The sequence below is a fragment of the Microcaecilia unicolor genome, chromosome 1 (genome assembly GCF_901765095.1).
Source record: "Microcaecilia unicolor chromosome 1, aMicUni1.1, whole genome shotgun sequence".
Taxonomy (NCBI): domain Eukaryota; kingdom Metazoa; phylum Chordata; class Amphibia; order Gymnophiona; family Siphonopidae; genus Microcaecilia; species Microcaecilia unicolor.
Genome location: NC_044031.1, coordinates 17963869 through 17976011, shown reverse-complemented (window position 1 = coordinate 17976011; position 12143 = coordinate 17963869). Strand labels below are relative to the sequence as shown.

Genomic DNA, 12143 nt, shown 5'->3' with positions numbered 1-12143 from the left:
TAAGGTGGCGGCTCAAGGTCTGAGGGGTCATCAGAGAGTATGGGTTTCTCAGACAGGGTAGGGGCGGAAGCCACCGATTGGGTGGTAGGCTTCCTAGGGCTCTTTCCCTCTTCTAGTTTAGATTTTCTAATCTTTCTTTGAACACGGCCTAACATGAATTTTACTGGGGATCCCATATAAGTTTTCAACCAAGAGGGAGGGTCAGTCACAAGGCTGTCCCAGGAATCTATATAAGGGAGTTGTTCAGAATATTCTGGTCCTCCTACTACTATGCTGTAGACCTTCCGGATTACTTCAATATCTAAGCTGCCACTAGGGGGCCACCCCACTCCCATAGATGGCCACTCAACTTCACACAAGGTTCTTAAAGTACTTGAGCTTAAAGTCTGTCCATAATCATTAATTAAAAAGCCTTTTTTGAAATTTCTAAGCATACAATCTAGGGGGGGTAGCAATTGTTCTAGATGATGTCCCACCCATAATGCTTACAGTTACAACACACAAAGAGGGAAGGAGTTTTTGAGAATGCAGTAAGGGGTCTGCACTCTTCTAACATTCAAGCATCACACATTCCATACAGAAAATCCCACCCAACAATTTCAAATTTCTCAGATACAGATAAGCTCAAGCGTTTTCGCTTCTAGTCCCCACGACTAGAAGGTACTAGGGCCTTCGCTGAGAATTGATCAGATTCTCCTTCCCTCTTTCTTGAGGGGCTGGTTTACAACTTCCTAGCTAGGATTACAATACAAAATACAGAATACATACCCGGCGAATGTTCTCCAGTCAGTTGGGTGCTGGGATTAATGCAGGATTTATCCCACCGCTGCCACCAAGAATTGTTGCAGGAATTGAGATAGGAATTTGTGATACTTCAGGAATCAGACAGCACACACCAGAATGAGAGAGTAATCTTCTTTATTTGCCAGCAAACAAAGCAGGACATCAGTTCTAGCTCTCTTCTCCTCTGTCTCAGCTCTCTGTATATTATGGCTTTTTCCTCAGCTGCTTCTCTTCTGCTGTCTCTCCTGTTGTCTTCCAGCTTTCTTCCTTTCTTCTGAGCTCCTTCTGACATAAACTGCTTCTGCTCCTACTTAAATAGGGTCCTAAGCCCTCCTCCTAGCCTAGCCCCCTTTACTCCCAATTGGTTAAGGAATAGATTGGTCACCTTGCCTCAACCAATCATTACTTTTGAAATATCAGTTACATAGGTTTGGTATTCCTCAAACTGACCTCTAACCTAGGGCCCCTCAAGCCAAACAATATGGCACTAGAACTCTTATCTTCTCATCATGATTGATTTCTCATCTATAGCTTAAATTGCTTACTGGACTCTGGCATTCATTAAAGGGGTCAAAGGCTAATCTTATTTAATAGCATACGGCTATGGTCTGTTATTTCTTTCAGGAGGCCAGTCCTACACTTAGCTTATAATTAATCAAGGAGAAGAGAGCTAACTAGCCCTGACCTCGTTCACCTATCAGCTTATACATTGAACCAGCCAGAACTGCAGATAAGTCAAAACACATGTTTGACCTCTTCACTGCAGTCCTTGCAAATACAGCAGAGAGTAACATTAGATTTAAAAAGGTATTCTACATTTAACTACACAGAATCAGTATTTCTTTGATATCAGTAATATCAAAAACTTGTAAATACTAATCTATTGCCTCTCTCTAAACAGTATTTCTTCTAAGCATTTTAAACTAATCCTAAACAAACAGCCTGCTATATACCGGCTCATAATAGAATACATGTGTTTGCTTAGCAATCCATTACTCACAAGGTTGAAAGAAATTCCTGTCTCTGACCTTTCTAACCCAGCCCGGCAAACGTAAATAACCTAAACCAGATGACATTCCTTCACTTGCTAGCAGAACTGAGAATTTAAAATAATATCTGAGCACCTTTAAACAAAATTAACCCTTCATATGATTTCTCAGAATTATTCAATTTCTTTTGCTCACTGCCTCAAAAATATAAGAGATTTAAATAAAAATGCTGCCAACAACGTGGATGCAGCAGCTCATAGGTTTGTTTGTTTTGAGTGTATTCAGAGCGACGGCTGCGTTGTTACGGGAAACAGGACTAAGCTTTGTGACGTCATGCCGACCGACTCCTGTCTCAATCAAACCTCCGTGGTTCAACTTCAAACAATGAATATTCCATGCAAAACCTCCTTCATTCCCCCTCCCCCAGCTCATTTGCATACGCCAGCACAAGGAGGTTCCAATCTCTCTTTGTCCGTCTGTCAGAGCACTACAAGCCTCATTCTGGTGCTCCAGTAGTCTCTCTGTGAGTGTCAAGCCTCATTTTCACACTCCAGTAGCCTTTCTCAGTGTGTTCCAACTTAGCCTTATTCTGGTTTCACCATTGCTTCTTCCCGGAGTGTTTCAGAGGCTTCTTCTTTATGCAGCCACCTCCGAGGTGGAGTTTGGGGGCTGAGGAGATGCTGGTTCCAGACGTTTCAAAGACCGTAAGCCAACAATAAAGAACGACAACGTGGATGTAGCAGCTCATACGTTTGTTTGTTTTGAGTGTATACAGAGCGACGGCTGCGTTGTTACGGGAAACAAGACTAAGCTTTGTGACGTCATGCCGACCGACTCCTGTCTCAATCAAACCTCCGTGGTTCAAACAATGAATATTCCTTGCAAAACCTCCTTCATTCCCCCTCCCCCAGCTCATTTGCATACGCCAGCACAAGGAGGTTCCTCCTCCCCCTCCCCCCCCATCTCTCTTTTTCCGTCTGTCAGAGCACTACAAGCCTCATTCTGGTGCTCCAGTAGTCTCGCTCAGTGAGGACCAAGCCTCTTTTTCATGCGCCAGTAGACCTCAGTGCATTGCAAGCCTCGCTCTAATGGTCCAATAGCCTTTATCACTGTGTTCCAAGCCTCACTTTGGTTGCACCTTTTTCCTGTATGCTTTTTGGCCAGGCTTTTTGGAGGGATGCTGGTTCCCGACGTCTCAAAGACCGTAAGGAAACTCTGGATTTCTTTCTGTCTAGATTTGTATTATGTAGACAACAAGTGAACTTTCTGAGAGCCACTGTTTGAAAAGGATTGGAAAAGCCCCCACTCACTCCCCAAAAGAGCTGCACCTGGGCCATAAGTAATGTAGAAGCCCAAAGCTGACAGAGTGGGTCTCCATTCCATAGTGCATTTGGACTGGTGCATTCCCACAGCACTGGGTTCATCATCTTCTCCCCCCAAAATCCCAAGTCTTTTGTCTACCTAATAGTAATTTGGTTAATCTTGTGGCTTCAGTTTATAATAGCAGTTAGGATATCTGAGTTTAAGAAAGGTTTAGATGAGTTCCTGGAGGAAAACTCCATAGTTTGCTGTTGAGATATACATGGGGGAAGGCACTGCTGTCCCTGGGATTCATAACCTGGAATCCTGCTTCGCTTTAGGATTCTGCATGGAATCTTGCTACTCTGGGACTGGAAGAGTTAACATTTTGTCTGGGAAAAATGTAAGAAATTGTCCTAAGTGAGTTACTAACAAAAGCTAGTTTAGCAGATTCCACTTTATATTGTGAAAAGAAGGGCAGAATGTACAAATGTAAGTCATTTGTTTACTGCAGACCTCTTTATCTATATGGACAGAAAGGCCTTAAGATAAGAGAGGTTAAAAAAGGTCTGAAACGGACCATTCCATTACGTTACTTCCCATTATTCCAGGATGAGTGGGTAGACGTGTCCATCGACCAGCTGGTGGAGATAGAGAATAGAAAACTGAGCACCACTACATAGCCATGCACTAGCAGTTCTCCAGTATCTTCTGTCTCCAGCAGGTGCATGGACATACTTCCTCTGGATCCGAGGCCTCAGCTCCTGGCCCAGTTGGTCAACTGGCTCCCAGTTCAGTGAGGGCTTGTGTGGTGCAGACATACCTGGTGGTGCTGGTTCTCTGTCTTACCTCCCGCCTGGAGTAACTGTGTTTTCTGTGCTTTTCCTTTCTCTCCACTGGTGGTGCCTGTTAAGCCCAAAAAAAAGAAAGTGCTGATCTTCTGCTTTTGGAGTCTTGGTAGTAAGGGGAGAGTTCCCAGACCAGCGCGGTTGGTCGTAGCCAGGGGGGAGGGGGTGGTGGTGGCTGTGTCCCCTAGCGAAGGATCCATGCAGCGAGTGTCATAGTCCTGTCTTGGGTGTCATGCACGGAGCGGTGCAGCTGCCCTTTCTCTTTGTGCTGGTGCTTTGCAAAAAAAGAACAAACATAAATGGGGGGAGTTTGGGGGGTTTTTTTGCCCTTGGCGGCGGTTGTGGCAGGCTTTTCTTCAGCCAAGTGGAATGCAGCCAGTTCCTGCATTGCACATCATCTTTCCAGCCCCTGCAGAAGGGGTGAAACGTTGCTCCTCGTGTGGAAGGCGGTGCTGCTTCTTGGGCCATTCCCCAATAAGCAGGCTGTTTACCCTGAGTGGCGGTGGGGATTCCGGCTGCGAGTCTGGGGTAGATTTTATTTCTCAGCAGGACGCGTCCAGCTCCAGCTCCTCGGTTTGGCTCCTTGGCTCAACGGGAGTCTGGAGCGTCAGGCATTTTGCCTGCAGCAGACCACGAGGCTGTCATGCCAGCTGCAGGGGTGGTGGGGAGTGTGGAGGCAGGAGTGGCCCCGTCTTCTGACGAAAAGATCTTGTTCAGCTCCAGTGGATGACCCTGCAGAGCCTTGGTCTCATGTCTCCCCACTGTTGGAGGCGGGGTCAGTATGCTCAGAGGGCCCCTCCATTGCGGAACCCCTGGATGAGGGGGAGATCCCTGCTCCGACTTTTCCAGAGGGATGAGTTAGGCTCCCTGATTTCTGAGGCGCTGGCAGCATTCTCCATTGACGAACCCGTGGGGGGGGGGGGGGTCTGTGGGAGCCCAGCAGGCTAGCCTTATGATGGGCCTGCTTGGTCCATCCAATGCGTTCCCTATGCACCTGGATATCTAGGATCTAGTTTCCGTGGAATGGACTCGACCTTAGGGTGGGGAGATCAATGGCCCATCTCTACCCTTTGGTGACAGAAGAGAAGGATTAGTTGGTTTTTCCTAAGGTGGATTCGTTGGTGATGGCGGGGTATCCTTGAAGGAACTTGAGGATAGGACGTTGGAGCAGGCCTTTGAGGTGGCCGCCTTGGGTCTGCAGACGGCTATCTGCCGTTCCTTTGCTACCTGTGCTTGTTTGGAATGGCATTAAAGTTCCAAGGCCCAGAGTAGTTCTAGGACAACCAGGATGGAGACAGGCCTTGCTTATTTGGTGGATCAGGTGTATGACATGCTGCGGTCTTCGGCTAAGGGCATGTCATTGGCAGTCACTGCGAGGTGCCAGCTATGGCTATGGGCTTGGTTGGCGGATGCTACTTCTAATGCCAAGCTTGTCAAGTTAGCCTTTCGGGGGAAATTGCTGTTTGGTGAGGACCTTAGCAATCTGGTTAAGGACCTAGGGGAGTGTAGACCTCAGAGGCCGCTGGAGGACAGGCCTTGGTCTCTTTGTCGTCAGACAGGTTTCTCTCGTGCTTGTTTCCATGATGACAAGAAGTATAGGCTGGATCGCCTGGCCTTTGGCCAGCCACCATGGTTCCATTCCCGATAGTTTTCCTTTCAGGAGGACAGGAAGAGTATAGGGAAGTCAGTGCAGGCGGTTGCTGCTTCCCGTCAGTCGGAATGATGTCAAGCCAGGTCGAGGGACACCGTCAGGTGTTACAGGACGTGTGAGCCACCATGTGGACAAGTGGGTGTTGGATGCTCTGCATGAGGGATGCAAGTTGGAATTGTCCCACCCGGTTGCTCCTCTCATCTTACGGTTTCCCCGTCGAGGGGCTGCCGAGTGCGGGCTGAGACGGTACTCCATTTCGTTTTTTTCCAAGAAAGAAGGCACAGTGCATCCCATCCTGGACCTCAAAAGCATTGACAAATGCTTGTGGGTGGCGCATTTTCGTATGGAGACCCTTCGGTCTGTATTTGCCTCAGTGAGGGAGGGGCGTACCTCCATATTCTTATTTGGGGCCCTCATCAGCAGTTCCTTTGCTGTGGTGTGTTGGGCTGTCATTTCAAATGTCGGGCCTTCCCATTCGGCCTGGCCACGGCCCCAAGGACCTTTTCCAAGGTCATGGTTGTGGTGGTGGTCTTTCTGCGGAAGCAGGGTCTCCGGATTCACCCATACCTGGACAACTGGCTGATTCGGCTGTTGTCTTATCAGCACATCATGGAGTCGACTTCCATGGTTATCCGCCTTCTGCAGTCATTGGGGTGGGTGATCAATTTCGACAAAAGCTGCTTGATCCCGTCGCAATGCCTGGAGTATTTGGATATCCTCTTCGATATCCAGCACGTGAAGTCATGCCTCTTGGTTTCCCGACCGTGGGCCTGGGATTATGTGCAGGTCCTGTGCTCTGTGACACAGCCATGGAGGTGGTGCCTTGGGTAAGGGCACACATGTGCCTGCTGCAGCAATCTCTGCACAGCCGTTGGTCTCCTGTGATAGAGAACTACAGCGTCCAGCTTGCTTGGACTCTGGCTGCGGTGGTGGCTCTGTTCTCGGTCGTTGAGTTGGTGCAGTCCCTTCTGATTTTACATTGGGAGGTAGTGACCACAGACACCAGCTTGTCAGGCTGGGGAGCCCATTACCTGGCTTAGTGCTCTTGGTCTCCGAGGGAAGCTTGCTAGCCCATCAGTTGGCTGGAGCTCTGAGTGATTCGGAAGGCTTTGCAGACCTTTGCTCCAGAAAGCAATCTACTTACTGCTACTACTACTTATCATTTCTATAGCGCTACCGGACGTACGCAGTGCTTTACACTAGAACATAGAGAGACAGTCCCTGCTCGATAGAGCTTACAATCTAATTATGACAGACAGACAGACTTCATTGGCCTATACCTGGGTCTGGCGTGTATTTGAGTGCTGGTGTAAGGTGGGCACATTCTGACCTTCCTGCAGCAAGGAGTGCACAAGGGCTTGGCGCTGAGTTCCTTGAAAGTCCAGGTGGCAGCTTTGGTTTGCTTCTGAGGGCATTTGCAGAACTCCTCTTTGGCGGTGCATCCTAATGTGGTGCATTTTCTAAAGGGAGTGGGTCGCCTTCGGTTGCCCTGCACGGAATGGGACCTCAATCTGGTTCTTCGGGCACTTCAGCGTCCCCCGTTTGAGCCTCTTCGTAAGGCTACCTTGAAAGACCTTACTACTACTATTTAGCATTTACATAGCGCTACAAAGCATACGGAGCGCTGCACAAATCTAGAAGAAAGACAGTCCCTGGTCAAAGAGCTTACAATCTAATAGACATTAATAATAAAGCAAGCAAATCAATTAATGTGTAGAGGAAAGAGGAGAGGAGAGTAGGTAGAAGCGAGAGGTATAAGTGGTTACAAGTCAAAAGTAATGTTGAAGAGGTGGGCTTTCAATCTAGATTTAAAGATGGTCAAGGATGGGGCAAGACGTAGGGGCTCTGAAGACTGTATTTTTGGTGGCCTTTACGTCAGTCCGTTGCGTTTCAGAGCTTCGGGCACTTTCTTCTAGGGACCCTTTTCTCTGTTTCTCGGAGGCGGGAGTTCTCTTCGGACGGTGCCCTCGTTCTTACCCAAAGTTGTGTTGGCCTTCCATATTAATTAATCTGTGGATCTTCCTTTCAGCGGGAGGATATGGTGGACCAGTACACCTCCTTGTGGCTTCTGGACATTTGGAGTGCTCTCCTCCGATACTTGGAGTTGACTAACGACCTTCATCGTTTAGATAGACTCTGTTCTGTTTGGTAAGCAGAAATTGGGTCTCATAGTGTCGAAGACATCCGTTGCCCCGCTGGTTGAAGAATGCTGTGGCTTCTTCCTATCTCCTGCCAGGGAAGGCTTCACCTCTGCTTCTAAAGGCGAATCCTACCAGGCAGGTGTTTGCATCTTGGGCGGAGGACTCCTTGCCTTCTCCAGTGGATATGTGTAGAGTTGCAATGTGATCTTCGTTGCATACCTTGAGTAGGTATTACAGAGTGGATGTGGCTACACAGTCAGAGGTGGCCATTGGAGCATCAGTCTTGCGGGCAGCAGGGCCGACTACCCACCCTCGTAGGGAGTGCTTTTGAACAACCCACTCGCCCTGGAATAGTGGGGAGTAACATAATGGAAGGAGAAGTGATGTCTTACTTTCTTTCCATTAGTTCTTCACGCTATTCCATGAGCCGTCCCCTATTCAGCGTCTTTTTTTTTTTTTTGTTGCTCTGCGCTCTGTTCTGGATCCTGCCTTCCAGGGGTATTGTTACGATTCTTCCAGCATTAGTTTGGGCTGGTTGCTGACCATTCAGCTTGTGGTGTGTTTGTTTCCCTTTGGCTTGAGAGCGATACTGGAGAACTGAGCTGCTTGCTATATAGTGGTGCTCAGTTTTGTATTCTGTATCTCCACCTGCTGGTCACTCTTCCAGGAATAGTGTGAAGAACTAATGGAAAGAAAATGATCAGGTAAGACCTAATTTCTCCGTAATTAGGATAGGTGTCTCTGTTGATGGATCACTTACCTTACGTGTGGCTGAGGGTATAAATGTCAGCAATTGGACTGCCAAACTTCAGGGGGAAGCAGAGAGATTTCTCTCTAGTCTTCCCTCTATATTATGCAGCTCCAATAAAAGAAACGTTTTACTGATCTCTTGTAGTACAATGTGTTTTGTTTCTTAAAATGTATTTACTTTCCACTCTACTCTTTGAGGTTCTGCATGGAATCTTGCTTCTTTTTGAGATTGGCATCTTCTCTTTGGTATTCTGGATGGGTCGGGTTTTCAGGATTTCTAGAATGCGTATACATGAGAGAGATTTGAAACGAGGCGTTCATTACATCGACATTTCTCTCTTGAAAACCTGACTAGCTAGGTGTGCCTCCTAGAGCATTTACTGAGTATTATAAAAAAATAAAACTACAGTTTTCCATACACAGATCTATCGATCTATAATACACAGTGAAAATAAAATATGTGTATTTTCTGGGACTCACATTAGACAGTCATTTTCCAAAAGTACACATTCTGAAAAAGAGCATCATCCCTCAGGGTGACATGCAGGTATAAATGCTGATGTGGGAATTTTCCACAGTAGATAGTACTCATGTACTGTGAAGGATCACCCAAGCCACACCCAGAACATGTCTTTCTAAAATATCCCTGTGCTTCCACTTCCATGGAGAAGTAGCCACCTTTCCTGAAATGACTGCTTATCCTTGTTTGCTGATTTACACATGCAGTTGGGTGTTTTACACTGCACAGGGCACCTACATTCTAAAATCATCCCCAAAATGTTAGATGAATAAATCCAGCTGAAATCTAATGCTTTCTGAGCACCCCCATGTTTCCCTGAGTGTGTTTCTGATTTGTGTTTCAGATGCAGGTGACATTTGAGGACATCGCTGTCTCTTTCTCCCAGGAGGAGTGGGAATATTTAGATGAAGGGCAGAAGGAGCTTTACAGGGAGGTGATGAAGGAGAATTATGAGACCCTGATCTCCCTAGGTAAGAATTGCTTTGTCTGTATTTTCTTAAGAGGAACAACGTCTGATTTAAAAGAAATTTGGCACATTTTCTGTACCTTCTGCACTTTTGAATCTTCGAAGTCTGATCAGAATGTGTCTCGGCTCTGCTGACTGTCTTAGGATGCATCGGTCCCAATTCTCACACTATTATCTTAAGACCTTCCTATGTGTTCTACAAGCTTCCTCCTCTTCCAGTCGGAGAGAGAGTTTCCTCTAGTTGTTGTATCAAGACTGAACATAAGGTGAGGAGCATCACAAATACTCAGTTCTTGGATGTAACAGAGTGTGTTAAAATAGCTGCTGAGACCAGTCAAAAGCGTGTTGCTGTGTTCATTGATCATTTCCTCAGCTTTTGACACTGTGAAGCTGCAGAATTGTCTCCGGGATCAACACATGATAAGAGTAATACAAGAAATCATCATTAACTTCTGTTTTGGAAGCTCTTTGGAGGGCAGCCAGGTGTCGTTATAGAAATACTAGCGTAGCCTCATATCATCGTGCTTTAATTTATGGGCTTAGGGTCCCTACATGAGGAAGTGCAAATTATCTTTGTATTTGTGTGCCAGGGGCACGTAACCGTAGGCACATGGTTACAAAATTGGTATCAGTGTCTTACTCGGCATCAAGAGTGTCAATGGAGGAAGTGAGATATGAGCCTTTGTCCTCACTAAAGCTCTCATTTCCTTTCCATCAGCAGGTGTTTCTCCTCTTTAATTCTCGTATAATTTTATATTGCGACAGCAGTGACGGGAGTGTAAAAATGTTGGTCTGAATTTGAGAGGAGAGGGAGCCGAAGGGCTAAGCAGTCACCCTTTAAGACAACTCACTGGAGTCCACTGAAACCGTTCTTAATATTAAGGGATTTTATAATGTGCCAGCTTGTTGAAAATAGACTTGGCCAATTTCAAACAATGACAGCACCTCCGATGATGTGATAGACATTTTTATAATAAAAAAACCTTGTAACCTGTTCCATTAGCAGAGTACTTGAAGTCAGGTATAATAACCCCCAGATCCCTCTGCTTTATGATGGGTGTCAGTAACAGATCCATTATATGCTTTTCCCTTGAGAACTACTGCTGTCTATTCTGTAAATATAAGGAAAATACAACTAATATTATTTTTTATTCCTGGAAACAGGCTATGGAAGGATAAGTCCTGATACATTATCAAGGATTAAACAAGAGGAAGAGCCATATGTCTGGGATCCCCATGAGTCAAGAGAGAGAGAAGTTACTCACTCAGACACAGGTGAGTAATAATACTATACAGAGTAAGAGCAGGTATTACAGAATACAAATGAATAAAATGAATGTACAGAGCAAGAGGAGGTATTACAGAGTATTACAACCAGGCCTTTAATGGAAGAATTAAATTACTGTATCCATCTCCTGAATTGACATCACGTACGTCCGGGTTCGTCACAAGCAGAAGTGACCAATCACACTAGGTTTTTCGGCTTCAGAATGTTGGAGGTGCATTCTATTAAATAGGATTGGTCAGTTCCTTGAAGCACAGCCAGAGCTCAACGTCCTGCACAGTAATGCTCAGGCACCAGAGAGAGGGGGGGCCTGACACCAGAGGGAGGGAGGGAAGGGGGGCCTGACACCAGAGGGAGGAGGGCCTGACACCAGAGAGAGGGAGGGAGGGGGGCCTGACACCAGAGAGGGGGGGAGGTATCTCTGTCACACACACTCTCTCTCTCCCACACACTCTCTCTCTCTCTCTCTCACAGTCAATGTCTTTCTCTCTCTCACTCTCACGCACTGTCTCACACTGTATCACATTCACTCTCTATGTGTCACACAGTCACTCACACACTCTCTTGGTCTCATACACTCAGTCTCACAGAGAGCCTGTGTCTCACACACACTCTGTCTCTCGCACACACTGTATCTGTGTGAAACACACTCACTCTCACACTGTCTCACATACGCACTTGCACACACTCTAATTCTCACACACACACACTCTCTCTCTCACAGACACACTCGCACCCAGACTCACTCACTCTCTCTCACACACACACACGCTCACACATTCACTCTCTCTCTCACACACAGTTACTCTCACATACACTCTCTCAAACATACACACTCCGAGGAAAACCTTGCTAGCGCCCGTTTCATTTGAGGAGTGGCCTAGTGGTTAGGGTGGTGGACTTTGGTCCTGGGGAACTGAGTTCGATTCCCACTTCAGGCACAGGCAGCTCCTTGTGACTCTGGGCAAGTCACTTAACCCTCCATTGCCCCATGTAAGCCGCATTGAGCCTGCCACGAGTGGGAAAGCGCGGGGTACAAATGTAACAAAAATAAAAATTTGTGTCAGAAACGGGCCTTTTTTACTAGTTTAAAATGTTCTGTTATGTATTGAGTTGACTATGTAAGTAGTATACTATGCCATACTTTGTATTGTTATTTGAATATTTTTACTGCTGTAATTGCCTATTGCTCATGTTTGATCTATTCTTACTGTACACCACCTTGAGTGAATTCTTCAAAAAGGCAGTAAATAAATCATAATAAATAAATTATAGACCACTGATGAATAATACTGAATAAAAGGTATTACTGAGCATAGCCAAACTTGAGGAATTTACACATTACAGTTGAGTAATAATACTGTACAGAGTAAGAGGAGATATTATAGAACACAAGTGAGAATTAAACATT

At 46.2% G+C, this 12143-nt stretch overlaps 1 protein-coding gene across 1 annotated transcript in view; it reads left to right on the top strand.

Moving 5' to 3' along the window:
- LOC115480448 (zinc finger protein 493-like) overlaps positions 1-12143 on the top strand; it is a 112917-nt gene that overhangs the window by 39337 nt on the left and 61437 nt on the right. The window contains exon 3 of the mRNA XM_030219532.1: positions 10612-10722. Coding sequence (XP_030075392.1) covers positions 10612-10722 — 111 coding nt within the window. The remainder of the gene's footprint in view (positions 1-10611; positions 10723-12143) is intronic.